The 20,624-nt window shown below is 39.0% G+C and overlaps 1 protein-coding gene across 1 annotated transcript in view; it reads right to left on the reverse strand.

The window, feature by feature from the left end:
* The window catches only part of ALK (ALK receptor tyrosine kinase), a gene marked incomplete at both ends in the record, with an annotated part of 722,117 nt that overhangs the window by 27,180 nt on the left and 674,313 nt on the right, over positions 1 to 20,624 (reverse strand). The window contains 5 exons of the mRNA XM_083376785.1: positions 8,047 to 8,233; positions 15,725 to 15,832; positions 16,210 to 16,362; positions 17,024 to 17,125; positions 20,383 to 20,565. Of these exons, the coding sequence (XP_083232911.1) occupies positions 8,047 to 8,233; positions 15,725 to 15,832; positions 16,210 to 16,362; positions 17,024 to 17,125; positions 20,383 to 20,565 (733 nt within the window). The remainder of the gene's footprint in view (positions 1 to 8,046; positions 8,234 to 15,724; positions 15,833 to 16,209; positions 16,363 to 17,023; positions 17,126 to 20,382; positions 20,566 to 20,624) is intronic.

Genomic DNA, 20,624 nt, shown 5'->3' on the forward strand with positions numbered 1-20,624 from the left:
TAATTGCAAAAGGTTTCTTTGAAGCGGGAAGTTTGGGTGCATTTATTAGTTAATGTTTTAACGGCGGGAAATTCCGGGCTGCTGATTGGATACAGTTCAAACGGCCCGAGTATATAAGCTGGAGTTATTCTGACAGTTGACAGTTGACATATGTGTATTAATAAACCTACTTACTGTTAAAACCTCACTGAGTCATTCATCTGTCTGAACCTAACAAGTGGCGACGAAGGTGGGATTGACGGCGGACTAGTGAAGGATCGGCGACAAGCAGCTGAGCGCAGGGCGGTAAATTTAAAAATACACAGTCAACCGCTAGCGGCCGCGGCAGAATAAACAACCTCCGAATGGCGCAACTAGGCTCTTTAAAAGAATTTGATCCAAACTACCCTGAGGATTGGGAGGAATACGTCGGACAGGTTCTTGCTCGTAAATGGCATAACCGACGACCGGAAAAAGGCTGCTGCCTTATTGACCATCAGTGGCACACCTGTGTACCGGGTTGCCGTTGGACTCTGTCAACCTATGCCGGTGTCAAGCGTTTCGTACGCTGACTTGCTAGCCAAATTAAAAGTACATTTTACGCCGAAAAGATCAGAACTCTATTGGAGGCGCATTTTCGAAAAACGCAATCAGAGACCGGGCGAGTCAATTACAAAATTCGTAGCCGCAGTCAGAGAAGCAGCATTACGGTGTAAATACGACAACCTAGAAATTAGGATTCGTGATAGAGTGGTGCTGGGCTTGCGAGATGAACAGTTACAAAATTGTATTATCGCTAAGCCCACCGGTGACCTACAAGAAGTTCTTGACGAACTTTTAACTTATGAGTCTACTGGAAGTCGCGACCCCCCCAAAATAGCATGGCTGCTTCAGCCGAAATTAATCAAGAAAGCCGTGTGGACAGCGGGGAGGCGGATCAACAATGGGAAGCCGACATAGCCGAAGTCACCCGAAGATTTGGAAAAATGGCGGCAAGACCTCCTCGCAGCGAAGGACCAGAACCGGGTCGCCGATTTCAACCAACAGCACCGCAACGACAACCGAGAGACAATTCGACCAGACCGCGCGACAGCGACACCAGATGTGGAAGCTGCGGGGGCAACCACCCCAGGGCAACATGTAGATTCCGCTCTGCTAAATGCAGTATGTGCGGAAAGACTGGCCACATTCAGGCCATTTGCCGGGGACGCCCTCGCGACAATCGTCTTCATGAAATCGATGTTTGGGCCGAAGGTAAGGTAACCCCCTACCATAGTGGCAACGAGACCCCCAGACCTGTGGCACGTTTTCCCAACCGCGGGGAGGAGGCGCGAGTCAACCACATTGGAAAGCTAAAAATAAACCATGTCCTAAGACCAAAACTAAAAATCACAGTCCATCTGCAAGGAATCCCTTGCAAAATGGAAGTCGATTCTGGGGCCTCAGTATCGATAATTTCTAATGAGACCCTTAAATATATTGAATTTAAAAGTGGCCGTAAAATTACACTCAGTCCAACAAAATTCAATTGGCCGATTTCCAAAAAAACCCAATAAATATTAAAGGGAAGGTCACCCTTAAAGTTAACTATAAGGGGTTTAATGGCTTCTTAGACTTATTAGTCACAGAAGGCCATAGAACTAGTTTAATTGGTCTTAATTGGTTCCCAGCCCTGGGAATTTGGGTCGGGGGAATAAATACCATTAATAATAATAATAATAATAAGACCCTCAAATCTGTCTGCGATGAATTCGCAGACGTATTTGATGGGTCTTTAGGTAAATATAAAGGGCCCCCAATTAATTTTAATCTAGACCCAATGGTTAAACCCATTAGGCTTAAGGCCCGACGGGTGCCTTTCGCCCTTAAGCAAAAAATCGAGGCCGAGCTCGATAAGCTTGTAGGCCAAGGCGTATTAGAACTGGCCGAGGGTGGTTTGTGGGAAACACCAATCGTCACACCCCTAAAACCTAATGGGGATGTGAGGATTTGTGCTGATTACAAAGCCACCCTGAACTTAGGAATGAAAAAGCATGCTTACCCGGTCCCGACGGTGAAACAGGTCCTTGCCACGATCCAGGACGGCGCCATATTTGCCAAGCTCGACTTGGCGCAGGCGTATTTGCAACTTACTGTTTCCAGGGAAGCTGCTGAAGCTCAAACTATTGTCACCCACAAGGGGGCGTTCCGAGTCCACAGATTGCAATTTGGTATTGCAGCAGCTCCAGGCATCTTTCAGGAGGTGATGGAGAGGACTTTAAAGGGCATACCTGGTGTATGCCCTTACTTTGATGATGTTCTGATAGCTGGAAGAACTGAAGAAATTTTAGCTGAGCGTCTGGAACAGGTACTGGGGAGATTTAGAGGGGCTGGACTCAAATTAAAAAGGGAAAAATGCTGTATTGGAGTTAAATCAACTGAGTTCTTAGGGTTTAGAATAGATGAAAAGGGAATCCACCCTACAGCTGATAAAATTAAGGCAATTAAATTGGCTCCTGAACCAAAAAATAAGGCTGAATTACAAGCCTTTCTTGGATTAGTCAATTTCTATCACACATTCTTGCCACATAAAGCTGCCATCGCTGAACCATTGCATAGACTATTAGATAGAAAAACCCCATGGCAGTGGCAAGAAAAACATAGAATTAGCTTTCAAACCTTAAAAGATATTCTATCTAGCCAATCCACAGTTACACATTTTATTGAGAACAAACCGATCTATTTAGCTTGTGATGCTTCACCTTATGGTGTGGGAGCTGTCATCAGCCACATGGATAGTCAGGGCAATCAAAAGCCAATAGCATACTATTCCAGGACGCTTACCAAAGCTGAACGGAACTATGCTCAGATTGATAGAGAAGCATTAGCTATCGTGGCAGGAGTAAAAAAGTTCCATGATTATCTTTATGGTAGGAACTTTACCATATTCACTGACCACAAACCTTTACTGGGACTGTTTACCACTGATAAACAGACACCCCAAATAATGTCTCCCAGGATGCTGAGGTGGTCAATTTTCCTCTCTGCATATTCATTTTCCTTGCAACATAGACCCGGTAAGGAAATGGGTCATGCGGATGCTCTTAGCAGACTACCTTTAACTAACACTGATGGTGACCCTGCCCCCGTAGGACAAATTCTGTCACTACAGGAATTACCTGAATGCCCCTTAACAGCTAGAGAAATAGCTGAGGCCACTAAAAAAGACCATATTCTCAACAGGATTATGACCTGGGTACTAGGTGGTTGGCCAAGTAAAAACCCGGACCCTAAATACACTGCATATTTTAGAAGGAAAGATGAATTATCTTCCCATTTGGGTTGTATATTATGGGGTAACCGAGTTGTTATTCCTGAACTTCACAGGAATACGGTTATAACTGAATTACATGAAGGTCACCCTGGGATTGTCCGAATGAAGGCATTAGCCAGGAGTCATTTGTGGTGGCCGGGATTAGACAAGGCTATAGAAGAGTGTGTGTCAGGGTGTTATCAGTGTCAGCGCTCTAGACCTGAACAAGCACACACACACACACACGCATAAGTGGGAATTGGCCAGGAATCCTTGGTCTAGGATTCACATTGATTTTGCGGGGCCATTTCAAGGCCTAACCTTCCTAGTTGTGGTGGACAGTTTCTCCCGGTGGTTGGAGGCTGTGCCTGTCACTTCAATGTCATCTACTAGAACAATACAGGTTTTAAGGGGCCTCTTTGCCACTCACGGGTTACCTGATGTGATTGTATCAGATAATGGGCCCCAATTCACCTCTGCTGAATTTCAGGGTTTCCTCAAGGCCAACTCGATTAGACATGCAACATCAGCACCCTTCCACCCTTCCACCAACGGCTTGGCTGAACGCAATGTGAGAACCACTAAAGACGCCTTGAAGCGAATCATCCGCGGCGACTGGCACCAAAGACTTGCAGACTTCTTGCTGTCTCAACACACAACCCCGTGCACGGCTACGGGGAAAAGCCCTGCGGAGATGAGGTGGGGCAAACGGCTAACCACTAAACTGGACAGGTTACACCCTGACAGACTACCCTCAAGTGCAGAACCTGACATCCCAAACAGGTCCTTCAACATTGGAGACCTAGTTTGAGCCAGAAACTATGGTCCTGGGGACAAATGGGTTCCAGGGGTAGTCACTGACATAATGGGACCGTTGTCTTACACCATTGAGGGGGAAGGGAATAGAGTAAGCAAAAGACATATTGACCAACTAAGAAAGAGGGTTTCTGAAAATGTGTCAGTCAATGGGGGTCAAATTGAACACAGGGGTGATACTGCATCTTGGCTTAACCAACATGACTCGTTTGCTAGTGGGGGAGAAGTGGAAACTCAACCCAGGCTTGCTGTAGCAAATTCACAGCGTAGTCAAATCGATTGGGAGTTGTTTCCTATGGACAGGTCAACAGTACCTGTACAACAACAACAACAGCAAGATCAACTTCAACAACAACAACAGCCACACCAGCAACAGCAATCAGTCTTTAGAGAATCTGTAGAGCCAGTAACCCAAAATTCTAGGCCCATATCAATCAGCCAGTCTGTTAACAATGATGTAAGTTGCAAGCCCAATAGATACCCATCTAGGGTCCATAAGCCACCAAAATACTTGAGAGATTATGTTAACAAATAACATCAACTGGGGGGGAAGGGGTGTTGTGTCAGTAGCTTAATTGCGAAAGGTTTCTTTGAAGCGGGAAGTTTGGGTGCATTTATTGGTTAATGTTTTAACGGTGGGAAATTCTGGGCTGCTGATTGGATACAGTTCAAACGGCCCGAGTATATAAGCTGGAGTTATTCTGACAGTTGACAGTTGACATATGTGTATTAATAAACCTACTTACTGTTAAAACCTCACTGAGTCATTCGTCTGTCTGAACCTAACAATGACCAAATTGATCTCTGTGTCAGCTGCTCTTGCAATTGCTAACTACAGTCTTCTGGTTGCAATATTAGCCTTTTAGGCCCTTAAAGTGGAAATAAATAATTTTATATTAGAGGTAAGATTCACTGTAGATTAACTCTGGGTCTGTAGACACTGCCCAAGTTTCATAAAGAGGATTGGAGGGTTAATTATTTAGGAAAATTGAAAAACAGTGAACTAATAAATAAATCATACACCTTTCTATTATATATTTTCTCCTGTGTGCTCATTATACAGATTTTCGGTCACTGTTCATTCCAGGATGCAATTAATAAAGATGTAAAAAAATAATAATATTCTATGTGGCAATACCAACCAAATCCCAAGAGGTAGTGATAGGTTCAGAAGCATAATATGGTTGAGGGATTGTTGAGTTGAAAAAAACTTTTTTAGGAAGTTTTTTTTAATTTTTTTTTTGTAGAGCTGCTTGTAGAGTATTTAAAGGGAAAAGCAAGTTCTCTCCACTTGTGTAGGAATTGTAAGCTTGGCTGGTTGTATACAGATAGGAGAGAATAAAAATCATTCTTCAGAATGGCAGGAAACAGTAAGAAACTGAAAAAACAGAACATCACAGATAGCCCCCTTCCAACATACAAAAATAATAAAAAATCAAGCAATTTTTATTACACAAACTGATATCATATCACACCTCTCCTCCGTGCGCTGCACTGGCTTCCAGTTGCCTTCCGAGTGAAGTTCAAGGTGCTAACAATGACATACAAAGCCCTACATGGCATGGGTCCAGACTACCTACGGGAGCACCTTCTGCCAATGTCAACACCCCACCGCCCTGTGCGCTCCCACAGAGAGGGCCTCCTCAGGGTGCCACCGCTCAAGGAATGTCGGCTGGTGGCCCCCAGGGGGAGGGCATTCTCAGTGGGTGCGCCAGCCCTCTGGAACTGCTTACCAACTGAAATCCGGATGGCCCCCGACCTCCGCACCTTCCGGCGCGACTTAAAGACTTACCTATTCCAGCAGTCTGGCCTGGCCTGATAGCTGTAGTTGGGGTCCCAGTTTGTTTTGATTATTGTTTTTCAGTACTGTTTCATTATGTTTGCCTACCTTACTCTGTACACCGCCCCGAGTCCCTCGGGAGAAGGGCAGTTTATAAAAACAAACAAATAAATAAATAAATAAATAATGTAAAGAGGGGAGAAGAAGGGGAGGGTTTTTCTGAGCCTCATAGTGTTGCCTTAAAAAGCTTATCTTGCAGAATTTTATAACTAGAACTTATGAAATTAATACCCAATAATGGAATGATGAGGCTATCAAGAGGCTTACTTCTTCAATTCTTTTCAATTTTTGATTTACTTTTAAGTTTAAACAGTGATACTTTTGTTCCTAGTACATTGCATACTTTCAGAATGCAATTTCTCACAAGGTGAAAAAAAACCATAGTTGATTTTTCCTAATACTGTAAAACTACCAACTAACGTTGTGCATGCTGGCTGTAAGAGCAAAATAAGGAGGATAATTGTTAAGGTCAGTGGTCTGGAGGGGTGGGAAGCTAAACACAGTTCAAATGGAAGAGGCAGAAGCTTTATAATTCTCTACCATCCTGCGGCATTTACTAACTATTTAATGTAGGATGTCAGTGGCAGAAAGTAGGAAAACGCCTGTCTTCATTAGCAAGTTACCTTGAAAATCAAAACAAACAAGTTGACTTATGATTCTGCCCCATTGTATATCCATGTACGTGCATATGTGTATCAATATGTTACTGTTTGTGTGTGTGTGTGTGTGTGTTTGTGTGTGTGTGTGTGTGATAGGCATTTCTTCCCAGATTTTTAAAAACTTTATAGCATCTTCCGAAGAGTCCAAATGGAGCAGTATTACAGGATGGTTATTTTTGTAAGAGTGCCTTTCCCTTTGCTATGTTTTCCCAATATAAATCCCTTCAGGCTTCCCATCTGCTTAAGATACTTGCTTTGAAAGAAATCCAGGTTAGTGGCAGAGAAATTGTCCTGATGGGTGTGACACTAGCAGCTTCAGTGGAAAGTGACTCGGATATGTTTTCTGAGAAAAAAAATCTGTCAAGTGATCTGACTGGGTAGTTGGATTGCACATTTAAATGATGAATATCTGGATTGTGCCCCTAGAACAAATACTAGGAATTTCAGGTCAAAAATTAAATGATAAACAAGAGGGAAAAATAGTAAACCCCATCTGGAAAAGATAGCAGCTGTAGTCAAAATCAGTCTCCACAGGATATCTTTAGAGAGGAAGCATTGTCTTTGTAAGAAATAGTGACATGGCTATAAGTTATCTATATATTATTTGCTGTGGAACACAATTGGCAGCGTCCTATTGGATGTATGTCTTGCTTGTGAAATTCACAGACCTCTAACAAGCTTTGCGGGAAGAGATGGCTAGACTCTGCCAGTAGGGTTCTCCTTAGCAGGGGTGTCAAACTGCTGGCCTGTGGGCTGGACACATCACGACAAAACCGTGCCCACCCCACTGCTGGCAATGGGGAAAAAGCTCCAATACGTCATGTGACGACACCTGACGTCGCAAGTTTGACATGTCTGTTATACAGTATCTGTATATTGCACTATTTAAGCTTCTCCATCCAGAATCATATAAGCCATATGGTAAAGGTTTTGCTTTGTCCTTCATACCCCTTCTGTATAGATACAATACATTAGGAGTGTTGCTTGAATTATATTACACTTTCTAGACATTTGATTAAGATTTTGAGTTTGGTTGTTGATGTTTTGCTTTCTTAGTGAATTAGGGCCACATAGCATGCCAGCAATTAGACATCATTATCCTCCAAGTTTACCAATTAAAATGACCTTGCAGATACCACTAATACTGTATATTAAACTGAAAGTGGTGTTTCTGAACCTCACTGTCTTTAAAATGAGTGGACTTCAACTCCTAGAAAAGATGGCCTTTTCAATCAATCATAGGAAAGAGATTTAACACTCAAGCTTAAGAACTGCTAGATCTGACTAGAAATCTGACTAGATTTCAATTATTCTCCACCTCATTTGAGAAGTACAATTTTGGGAGCCTGAGGATTATTGTGTGACTTCTGAGCCCAAGCAAAAGGTGCACATGTGAATTGGTGTGCCCACACTTCTAGCAACTAGATGTGAGCATAAAGAAGCCAGGCAGATTGCTTTACCTTATCAAAGAAATATTTTTCCGGGGCACCTCTTTGAGGTCACTAATGGAAGTAGTTTTTCCTGCAAAGCAGTAATTGGGGTTATAGTCTGTCATAATTGTGGAAGTGCGCAGCTTGCTCAGCTTGTACTCAGGGCTCTGTAACTCCATCTGCACAGCTTGCAGCTCTTGGTGTTTCCGCCGATACACTAGAAAAGAGAATCAGGAATGGGATTGAGAAATGCCATAAGGTTAAAAGCATACAAAGATAAACGGGGATTGTGTTGTTCAGATTGACTGCGAGAGTGACAGGGAAGAGTGAGACTTACAGAATAAGGCAATGTACTCATCAATAACTATTTGTGATATCTCACAAATAAAGTGAAAGGTTTTAAGTGGAGCACTGTCCAGGGAAATAATGGGTTTGGCATTAGTACAGACTTGTAACCATTTATACAGAGCTGACTAATCCAGAATTTGTGCATGATTTCTGCAATGGTGAAGATTTGAGATCTTCAATAGTTTACCATCAACATTCACCAGTGAGCCACCAACTTATCATGATTAGAATGGAAATAAAAACTGCCTTTATCGCCAGCCCCTCAATGTACCTAATCAAATGGGAGAAAGAGGTCCAAGGTGCTTCAGAATTTCTTAACAACTGGAACCCCTTGAAGCTTCAGATACCAAATGCAATCTTTTAGTTGCAGTCCTTCCAGAAACAGGAAAGTTGGAAGGCTTCTTTGTCTCCAGCTCAGAATGACAAGATGCTAGAGGAAACATACTGCAGTTTCTTGAAAACACTACTGGGAAAGGCTGACAACTTGCTAAAAGTATTGTTTTAGGGCAGGGATAGGCAACCTTGGCTCTTTTATGACTTGTGGACTTCAACTCCCTGGATTCCTGAGCCAGTTGTGCTGGCTCAGGAATTCTGGGAGTTGAAGTCCATGAGTCATAAAAGAGCCAAGATTGCCTACCCCTGTTTTAGGGGAATGTTTGTCTCAAACTTGGATCCAACAGTTATCTGCAAGGACACCCAACACAGATGTGCTCTGGCTGAGATGTTGTAATAACAACACAGAGTTATATGGGAAAATTTATGTCGTTGAATCTTACCCCCTGCTTGATGCAGAAATTCAAATTAAAGCATCTCTGACCAGATAGCCGTCCAATTTCTTTTGAAAGCTTCCTATGCAGAGGAATTCATAACCTGTCTTAGTAATAACTCTTACAATCAAACTGCTCTTAGTATAAGGAGTATTTTTGACATTTAACTGGTACATAACTTCCTATATTATTTTTTGTTCTATACTCTGACAGATCTGATGACAGATCCGATAGAGATCTCTGTCTGGAAATAAATAAATATGATAAATAGATCTTTGTATGAATCCCTCAGGTATTTGAGGAGTACATTCATATTTGCCCATAGCCTTCTTTTATCAAGGCTAAATATTTCATGTTACTTCAGTCTCCCTTTATAATTCTCCTTATTACTTTTGCTGCCCTTTACAGACCCCTCCCTCCCTGTGAGGGAGTCAAGTTGGGGCTGCTGCTGGCTCTTCTGAAAATGAGCTACATTCATGCAGAAACTCTTCCCTCTTGCATTCACACCTTCACACATAACATAACCCATTATTCCCAAGCATCCAAGCTGGTTTTGCAGCTGCCTGTGATAAACGAGCAGCACTCTTTGATTTTTTTTTCAAGAATATGCTGATGTCCAGGGACAGCCTCACTGAACCCAGGCTTTTAGCATACAAAAGCAAATGCTAAGACAGAGTGGAGAGAGGGATGGGTGTAGGAGGAAAAATGATGAGCAAAGTAAATGGTTATTTCCAGAGGTGGGAAATGGAGGCAATGTCTGGTGATCGGCAGCTGTTACAAGCAGGCAAGAGAACTCATTTAACTGCTCAGATCACAAGCTAGGATGAGCGGGACATTCTGGTGGGGAGTCCGGCCTGGACCTTGAAACTTTGCCAGGAGCTTGATAGCAATGAGAAAAGGAGTAACTGCATTGAAACAGCACCTCAACCCAACTAGTACACGAATTTTTGGAAAAAGGCAAACATTGTGTGCTGCTTTGTAGAAATTGAGATTGAATTGAGTATTAAAAGACTTAGTACAAAGGACAGAGTATTAAAGGCATATTTTTGTGGCAATATTACCTGGTCTGGAAGGTGGGGTTGACCCAGAGCAATAGCCTGTTGCTGGGGAAGACGTGTATTGCAATAAAGCACTTATGTTCAGATATGCTATGTTGTGGTATGTCCAGTCCTTGGAAAGCAAAAAACCCTCACATGGTGTTGTGTCCACAATTAGGATTCATTTGTATCTAGCCAATGAGTAATAATGTGGAACTATTTATTGACAGAGTCAGCTTTCTTTCTAACATTTTAAAGTAAGAGAGGATGTTGCTATTGGTCATATTGTTTGCCCCCAGAAGGTAGAGGAGGAAGGGATACCTTAAAATTGTCTTGAAGTATCTTTGCAATAGTTCTGGTTCATACTCTCAAAAGAGCATATTTCATAAGTCAGCCTGTCTAGTTGGTCCATATCAAGTTGCACAGCTACCAACTACTACAATTATTTTCCTTGTTATTTCTCTGATCCTCAGAGGTCCAGCTAGCCATTTCCTTTTAAATATGATCTAGTGTTCTGTTCTTTTCTGTATTTTTTCCCCCTAGGAGGGCCTGAAAACTGTTTTCAATTATATGAAATATCATTTGAACTTTAGTTTTGGTTTTTATCCTCCAAAGGAATCTACTGCTTTCAGCAGCCCCAAACCCGGGAAGTGGGAGACTCATCTACCTTCATTAATAATTATTTATTGTATAGGTAGTCCTCGACTTACAACAGTTCATTCAGTGACCGTTCAAAGTAACAACAGCACTGAAAAATGTGACTTATGACCGTTTTTCATAATTACAACCTTTGTAGCATCCTCATGGTCAGAGAATGCCGGCTGGTGGCCCCCAGGGGGAGGGCCTTCTCTGTGGGCGCCCCGGCTTTATGGAACCAACTGCCGGTTGAGCTCCGGATGGCACCGGATCTTCGCTCCTTCCGGTGCCGGTTAAAGACCCATTTATTCGAACAAGCTGGCCTGGCCTGATGGGGGAATGTCAGGGTTTTAATGGGTTTTTATATTCTGATTGTTTTAATTGGGCAATTATTTACCGTAATCCTTTTTTTTTAACTTTTGTATTTCTATTTATATGCCCTGTTCACTGCCCTGAGTCCTTCGGGAGAAGGGCGGTATAAAAATCCAATAAATAATAATAATAATAATAATAATAATAATAATAATAATAATAATAATAATAATGATCATGTGATCAAAATTCAGATGCTTGGCAGCTGGTTCATATTTATGACTGTTGCTGTTTCCCAAAGTATATATATATATATATATATATATATATATATATATATATATATATATATATATATAAAACCCTATTTCATTGCTAGTTTTCCAATATTATTTTGCAAAGCTCTTAAGACTTTTTTTTAAGGAAATAAATAACTTTATATGGACTTCAGACTTCAGCTAGTCTCTGTTCTATCCTTTCAAAATCCCGTGGGAGCAGTACATGCTGTATATGGAGGTGGGAATGGTGGAGAGGTAGAGTGTAGATCAAAATTAATTGGACATGTAAAAAGTTACTTTAAAAGAGTAATTGGAACTGGGCACAAAATTTCCCACAGCACATTCTTGATTCTGGGAAGTTTAACCCTGTGCTGTATTGTAGATTTTGCTGCAGTGACATTATTTCTGTTTCAACAGATAAATTATTAGGCTGTGTGCAAAATGTAGGACAGGATTTGAGAAACCAATTATAATTTCTCCCACGAAGGATGATGGCTTTTAAAAGTCAAATAAAATATTCATTCAAAATCTTGTAATGAGAGTATAAGAAGTTAATGTCTTTGGGAAGTGAGGGGGAAGCAGCTAGAAAATATAGCAATCTGCACGCACACATATAGTGGGGTTTTTTAATTTCTAAAAAGGTAATTAAAATGTATCTATTAATTATTGTATTTGCTCTTACTCCAGAAATTTACATCTAATCTATTGGCTGTTTAGAGAAGAAATAACTATCTAACAGATCACAGGCATGATCTAGTCCTGGAATCATATTCTGTGGTCCAAAGTAACAAGACCATGTTTTTCTAGGTTTGAATCTTGCCTCTCTAATGAATTCATAAGATGATCCTAATCAAATCTTTATTGCTTATTCTCACCTTCCCAACCACAATAATAAGAATTACAGAGATGGCCAGTTCTGCATAATTTTATAAGAATCACAGTGAAAAATTTATCTGAAGGGTTTTAAGACAGTTATTCACAATTTTACTGGCAAGGATGCTGTTGCTGCTTCTATCCTACATTCCTAAAATTACTTTTTAGCTGACATGAAATCAGGAACATACAGTAGCTCATACATAAACACATCAAATAGCTTACTGAATGTATTGCATGAATAATATGGTGCCCACCAAAGAAACAATGCATATGTTATCTATCTCATTTAAAAGCCTGTTGACTATTGAATTTTCTATATATGAAACCAGAAGAGCCATGGATCAGTGGTAGAACATAAGCATTGTAAACAAGTAGTTCTGGATAGGGGATGAGGAACTTAGCCTTAAGTATTGAAACACTTAATCCATATGATTAAGAATCCCCTGATTATGTAGATAATTACATTGATACATATGGTACTGATTTATTTCGGTATAAGGCAGCATCCTAGAATAAATGGCAATCATGGTTGAATCTTCCTGAAAACAATCTCCTTCTACTTATTTATTTATTTGTAAAATTCATTAGATGCCTATCTTAGTGCACCGTAACTTTGAGCAGCTTACAATATTAAAACATAAACCTGTATAAAACTGAATAATATAAATATAATATTATAAAAATCAACCCAGCTAAAAAGATGAGGAGAGAGGGAGTATAATGAGAAGGGGGGTGGAATTTATTGTGAAACCCCTAGTCAACTGGCAGAGCCAGGTCTTTAAGCTCTTATGAAAGGTAAGGAGAGTCAGAGATGACCTCACTCTGGAGGGTAAGTTGTTCCAAAGAGCAGATGCAATGGCATCTCACTTGCATCAATATTTAAAATAATTGAAATAAATACTTTTCATGTAATTTAGTCAGTTAAGCAGCCTTCCCAACATTGTGCCATTGAAATGTATTGGGATCATAATGACAGAAATATCACCAAGCATATCCATATTCCTAGTTTGCCTTGAGGGCACCAGGTTGCACAGTTGATACATATCAGGAAATGTCTCTGCCTCCTCACGTCCTGCTATGCTACTCTATTGTGGTAGGGGTATGTGTATATTCCAGGAAGGAATAAGCAGAGAACACCAGGAATGTATGCCAGTTGTATATATTTACTCCCAGCAGGGTCACCCAAGCTATAAACATCATCCCAGCTGACTATTAAAGCAGGTTGTGATTATTTAATAACAATGGCAAAGGCATCCATTGCATACAGCACAGGAGAAAGCTATTATAAACTACTCCTGTATTTGATCAGTAAAACCATACAGATATACAAAATAAAATAACAATATAGTGCCAAATGATGGGCCCCTCAAGTCAGCTGGTATTACTGAGAAACAACTGAGAATCTTTCAGGGTAATAATGGTATTTAAGCAGTTATAGTAAAGCTTTAGGGATGTCTAGTTGCTGATGTTGCATGCAGAAAAATATCTGAAGTTGCAAATGTGAAATCACAGTGGAATTGTGGAATGTAAGGAAGTTGAGCATAGGAAACTCTACACAAAGGAAGATAAAATGAGTCTACCAGAGACTGTCATCTTAGGTATTAACTAATTGAAATGGATTGGAACTGGATACTTTCGGTCAGAAGTTAATATTGTTTATTACTCAGGATACGAAAAACAAAGAAGGATCAGCACCACTTTCATGATCCAGAAAGATATAACAAAGGCAGTACATGATACAATGCAGTCAATGCCCAAATGATATTAATTAGATTTGGCATATATTGATTATCCACATTTGTGCCCCAACCACTGATGCAGAAGAAGAAGAGGTTGATGAATTCTATGGTCACATTTAAGCTAGAATCAACAGAACATATGCAAGCAAGATGTCTCCTTATGGTTGGAGACTGAAATCCAAAGTTAGAGATAGTAAGGAGGAAAACATAGTTGGACTATATAGCCTAGGAAACAGACAAAAAGTAGGAGAATGACTTATCAGTCTGACTTACTAGTTTCTTTATTGCTAACAGTTCTTGAAACAACCAAAATAATGCTTACATACATGACCGTCACCAGATGGACTATACAAAAATCTGATTATATTATTAATACAAAGAGATAGAAAGGCTCAGTTATAATAGCAATGTTGTGGCTAGGAACTAACTGAGAAACATGTGGATGTTCCAAGTCAAGATAAAGTAGTAGAACAAAGCCAGACAGTTTCCATGATATGATCTTGACTAAGATACTCACCATTTTCAAGGAGAACAACAGGAAGCGTTTTGTAGTCCTGAACCTCATTGATAGGAAACCTCATTGATAGGAACTATGGAATGAAATCAAAGCAGTTATTTAGGATGAACGAGAGACCGCCAAAGATCAAGAAACAGAAGAAAGCATACAGCATGTCAGAACAGACAATGGGAATTGCCAAGGAGGAAAGAGAAGCCAAAGACAAGAAAGACAAAAATCTTAGAAAGGAAAAAAGAATTTCAGAGTGCTGTTATAAGAAGTAAGAAACAGTATTTCAATGTCATCTGTAAAGACATTTAAGATGGAAACAGACATGGAAAAACAAGAAAAGTCTTCCAAGAGATCTCCAAACTCAGAAGGTTCCAACTTGGAATTGGTACACTAAAGGATACCAATGGAGAATTAGATCGAACAAAGATGAAAGGTGTTTACTGAAATTATGTACAGTAAAGATATCAATATCCAAGATATATTAGAAGATATTCCTTTTTTACCTCTAGCACTAGAAGATGATGTTAGATCAGAATCCCAGTCATTAACAAGGTAGAAGGCTAAAGGAATTGATAGAATATCTATAAAAATATGGCAAGCAATTGAAGAAAAATCAGTAAAGGTTCTAACTTAATTATGCCAGCAAATGTGGAGAATGACACAGTAGGCAACAGATTGGAAGAAGTCAGTCTATATACAATACCAGAGAAACAAGACTTAACAGAGTGCAGACTATTGTACAATATTTTACAAAATTGAACTGTGTAAAAGTAGAATGGAAAGAGCATTGACACTTTAGAATTTTGATGTTGGAGAAGACACTTGAAAATATCACAGATAGCAAAGAAAACAAACAAATGAACCATAGAAAAACTCAATGTAGAATTCTCACTTGAGATACAAATGTCTAGCCTCAAATTACATATTGTGAATGTGCTATGCTAAGACTCCCTTGAGTAGCCCATAATCTTGGGAAAAGAAGGAAAGAGAAGTTGATGTCCAGCAGAAAGATGGATGGACTCAATTACAGTGGCAATAGATACACCATTGGGAGTTCTGAAGTTCCTATTTGGGGACAGATCATCCTGGAGAAGATGGTTGTCACTAAGAGTCAACACCAACTTGATGGCACATAATCAATCAATCAATCAGTCAGTCAATGAGTTGTGTGGGTAATTTATACGTTGGGAGTGAACAAAGAACTCACCTATCATAATCCCTGAGAAGGCTAGAATAAGACCAGCAACCAGAGCAGAAGTCACTACTGACAAGATAAAAGAAAGAGGAGGATTCTTGCTGGGCAGAACCAGTTCATCTGGAATATAAACATGACAACACATTAGTTGTTTTCAACTTTTCTTCCTGTTATTTTCCCATTCAAAAAATGTTGGCACATTATCTGTAGGAAACCATGGACCCACATATTTTTGGATTACGGTAGTTAAAAAATATATCTTGGATGTGCACATTTAAAAATGTAGTGCCATGTGGAGTTAGGTATCTAAATATTTGCCAGAGATCTAGAATTAGTATCATTGCACAAATGATCAATTAAACTTCCACAATGAGATGCCCTAAAATTGGTTTTGCCACTGTAATTGGAATCCAAAATCAGCAATGGGTTCTGGTTGGGTGTAGTACAACATAGTCAGAGAGCAAAAGATTAATGTCTGTTCATATGCAATGTCTTACCTATGCAAGAGACACCATCATTCGCCAACATATATCCATAGCCACAAATGCAAACAATTTCCTGAGTCTTCAAATCTCCGTGGCACATATCATGATCACAATGACTGCAGTTCAAATATAGCTTAATGCTGACTTCACCATGCCCCTCTGTCACTAGAGAGCAGATGAAAGAATTATTGATTTGTATAATACCTATAGGTTAAAGATTTGTAACAATAAACAAAAAACCAGTAAGTAGAATAATTGTAAAACTACTAACAAAACTGATAGGGTCAAATAGCTTTGGTTATTGGAAGTGGTGGTAGGGTGGTGGTGGTAAGCAGGAATAGTTGCCCTGTATTTTCAGTTGTAGTATAATATTACTACTTGCACTTACTTCCTCATGATTAATGCCTAAATTATATTTGCATGTGATACTTTTGTCTACAGATTTTACTACAAATGCACATATGCAGAAGAGGAAATACAAAATTACTCCCACTCCCTTTTCCACCTTTACTGGAAGATACTTGGTTTGAATTGCTCCATATTCTACCCATCTCTGTTGCAGATTACTCCCCTAACATGCCATTGCCCCAGCAATGCTAGAACTATAGTTCTAACTGCTGGGCATAATAATTCAGTATTAGGGAAATTGTAGTCACAACATCTGGAGAGCTGTAGAAAAGATTGTTCTCTAGAAATGTAGAACTTAATACTTTCCTAAGACATCTTTACAATGCCTAATTTAACATGGAATGTTTTAAAGCTGTTTCAGAAGACATACTGCTGATATTCTATCTGTATATGTGATAAAATAAATAACTGAAAATACCTTTCAAAGCAGGAGTAAAGAGTGAACCATACTGGGTATTAATGAAAGATACACCATCCTCTCCATCCATCTCTGGGTCATTTTGTTCTGCTGCATTGCCACCTACAGAAATGGAAAACATCTTAAATATTCTTGTATGGATTTCACTAATGCACATCAAAGAGCAACAAAATTTCTTGCGGCACCTTAAGATTAAATAATGTATTGTAGCATAATTTAGTGCGTGGGCTCTGTGTGGGTAGTCTGATATAAATACATCTTCATGAATGTTGAAAAAACTACAACTCACCATTTTTTTGGATAATGAGGCCAGAGATAAAAATATATGTTGAATGCAAATGAATATAGAATTAAATCCAGTTGATATAATGGTTCAATGGCATAATAATAACAGATCACTAGATGCCATAGGTTACCACATATTAAAAATGATATCACTCAGAAAAAAAAGTCAAGGGATGTTTTGACAATTCACTTTGGTTATTCCAGTTTCAATTAAGACGATCATGTTTAAGTAGCTTTTTGTGATCAGGAACTTTAAGTACATGAAGGTTTCCGAGTTCCCTCTCTAGTGACAGAGAAATGAGGTCAAGGCCTTTATGTAACTTTCTCTTTTGATTGTTCACTTTGCATACTCAGTGAAGGATCATTTTAGTCTACCATACATTTATAAAATTCTTGTACTTAGTAAACATAAATATGGCAAATTGGAATGCATGTATAAATTCAGCTTTACAGACTTGGAGCCCTATAAAATGTAGAGCAGCTTGTATACTATAGAAAGTATTTATCCATTTTCAAGAATTTGTTTATAGTTCAAACATGCTTTGCCTATTCATCACCAGTGGGGATAGATCTGATTAAGTGGTCTGACCTTCTAAACTTTATGCCACAATACATCTTTCAGGTGACACAAAACATTTTTTCATGCCACATTGGTACCTTTTTGATATTTGTCAAATGCAGGTAAATAAATTATACCAGTGATCAACACTATAAAACAAAAAGCATCTAACTAAGAAAAAAGCATTCATCTGACAAAATACCCAATAAATTCTATATGGTTGTAGCTTAATGGTTTTTTAAGCTTCTAACATTCAGAATCTCAGTTTAACAAGACTTTTGAGTTATTAATGAAGTATAGTAAATGAATGTTATGGCCAAGTCCTAGCCACAAATATGACAAATTAGGAAAAAGGCATAACATAATCTCTGTACATCCATTTGAATGATATGCAAAAGTTAAGCTAAACACAGCAAATAGTAATAATTAGGTAATCATTCTTTTAATAGTTTATTCAATCTACAACAATCTCTCCAGTATGGAAAATTATGGATAAATAAGATCAGTGGTGGGGTTCAGCCAGTTCGCACCAGTTAGGCAGAACCGGTAGCTAATTTTTTGTTGCCCAGGACCAGAATGGATTTCTGGAAGTGGCATCCACAAAGAGAATCAGTTGTTTACCTATATGAATCCCACCATTGAATAAGATCATTCTGAAATGGCAGCCATTGTTAAAATGGGTTATGAAAATGTGCATTCATTTCTCATTATCTATTTTATTCTTGTTCAAGCCAATCAATCTACCAACCAAACATTCAACCAATCCCAGTTGCTTTTTCAAGAATAGAATACATAACTAAATTATTGGTAAATTTAAATATTCATACAGGAGACATCATTCTATTTTTTCCCCCAAGAGAAAGTATGTGCATATGAGAGAGTGTTGATAAATCTTTTGGGTTGTAACATCTCTCCTGATTATTGGCAATTATAAACCAAAATATCTTTTGAGTGTGCTAGATCTATTTATGTAATACACATGCAGTTAAATTAAATGCTGTAAATATTTATTAGTTTCCTCTGAGATTCTCAAATATAGTTTTGAAGAGATGATTGCTGTGATAGTTACTATAATGTGGTTTTAATTTTATGTAAAAGGTCATCTGTACCATCTGCATCACTCAATAATGTGCTGAGAACAGGAAAGCTTTCTGGAAGCTCTTCTGAACTTCATAGATTGCTGTGTATTTGATATGGACCTGAACATTTATCTCATTAATAATACAAACACAGTAGTCATCACAATCTACCTCACTTATAGTCAAAGGTGTTAATAACATAAGGTATCATAATTTACCTATAAGTGAAAGGAAGTGGGATTCATATATATATATACATACATACATACATACATACGTGTGTGTATGTATGTAGGTATATGTATATGTATAATCATTTTAAATACTTGAATCCCAGGTGTAAACATTTAGAAAACCAGAAAAGCTACTGAGTTCAGTAGCTTTCTTGTAAGTCTTCTATACTGGTGGTACTGTTAAATTTCTTGGCAATCCATCTGCAAGGAAGATAAGAGGCCTGATTTATTTGCTTAATCTCTTGAACTCTGAGCTGAGGGATGTTCATGGTAAAAAAAAAACACCTCTTAATGAAAACAGTTCTTTGACACCACCACATCCATACCACTAAATGGTTTGTGTGATATTTTTTTTGTAACATTAAGGAACAAATCTTTTAAACATTTGGAGCAGAATCTTGAAGGTTGATGGCATGTCCTCATGAGAACTTTATTTTCACCAAATAGGGTGCATTTGAATATTTCTGTCAAATGTTCTGTCACATTGGCTGTGCCACAGATTTTGATTTGTACTAATGTCAAGGGGTATTTTAGCAGTTTGATACAGATACTAGTAGTGTAATTTGCAGAAATTTGATGTCACAAAGTAATACCAAATAAATGTCTTTCTCCCAATCCAAACCATGGGGATATACACCAGCCTTCATAATGTACACATAAAAGCTGATTTTTCTTTGGGCTGCTTTTCATTAAAATATATTTGACAATATTCATACAGTATTAAAAGGCAACATATATACAGGGGTCAAGAAGTCTGCATACAATATTTCCAAGTCAATGTTTGTCAGCACAGATCCTAACAATGTACAGTTGAAATCAATCAGCTATGATTTCTTGTAGATTTCCATTTTTGCACAATGTTCATTGGACAATTTGAAATCGGAAGCATCTTAGTGTCAAGCTGTGAAAAGTGACATCCTTTTGCCTTTGGAAAAACAGAAGTTCCTCACAGCTGTCCTTCTTCCCTTTTAGCCAAGGTTATCTACAGAAATTAAAATCCAGCAATGGATAAATTGGTATAATACAACCACGCAGATCCTTGGACACCCGGTATACATATGCAACATTATGAAATAAATAATATACAGATAGATGTCAGTTTAAATATAGATATGTCAATTATAGGAAAAAATATTTCAAGATTTTGCTGAGTATTAGCACTAAGAGAGGGAAAGGGACACCTTGAACACGAAGCCACTTTACCTATATATCCTCCGCCTCCTCCACCTGAGGAGCACCCCCCTCCACCCCCTCCGAAACCCCCTCTTGTCTCCCACCCCCACTTCTTCATGGCCTGGGGGCAGGATTTTCCTCCGGTAGCACCTTCCAGCAAGGATTTTCCCGACCAGAGGAAGGAAGTGTTATCATTCCAGCCGCCTCCACCACCTGCAGTTCAACAGAAGAAAAAATAACTTGCATAAGTATTTGTTGCAGTCCCCCAGAAG

The sequence above is a fragment of the Vipera ursinii genome, assembly GCF_947247035.1.
Source record: "Vipera ursinii genome assembly, chromosome: 1".
Taxonomy (NCBI): Eukaryota; Metazoa; Chordata; class Lepidosauria; order Squamata; family Viperidae; genus Vipera; species Vipera ursinii.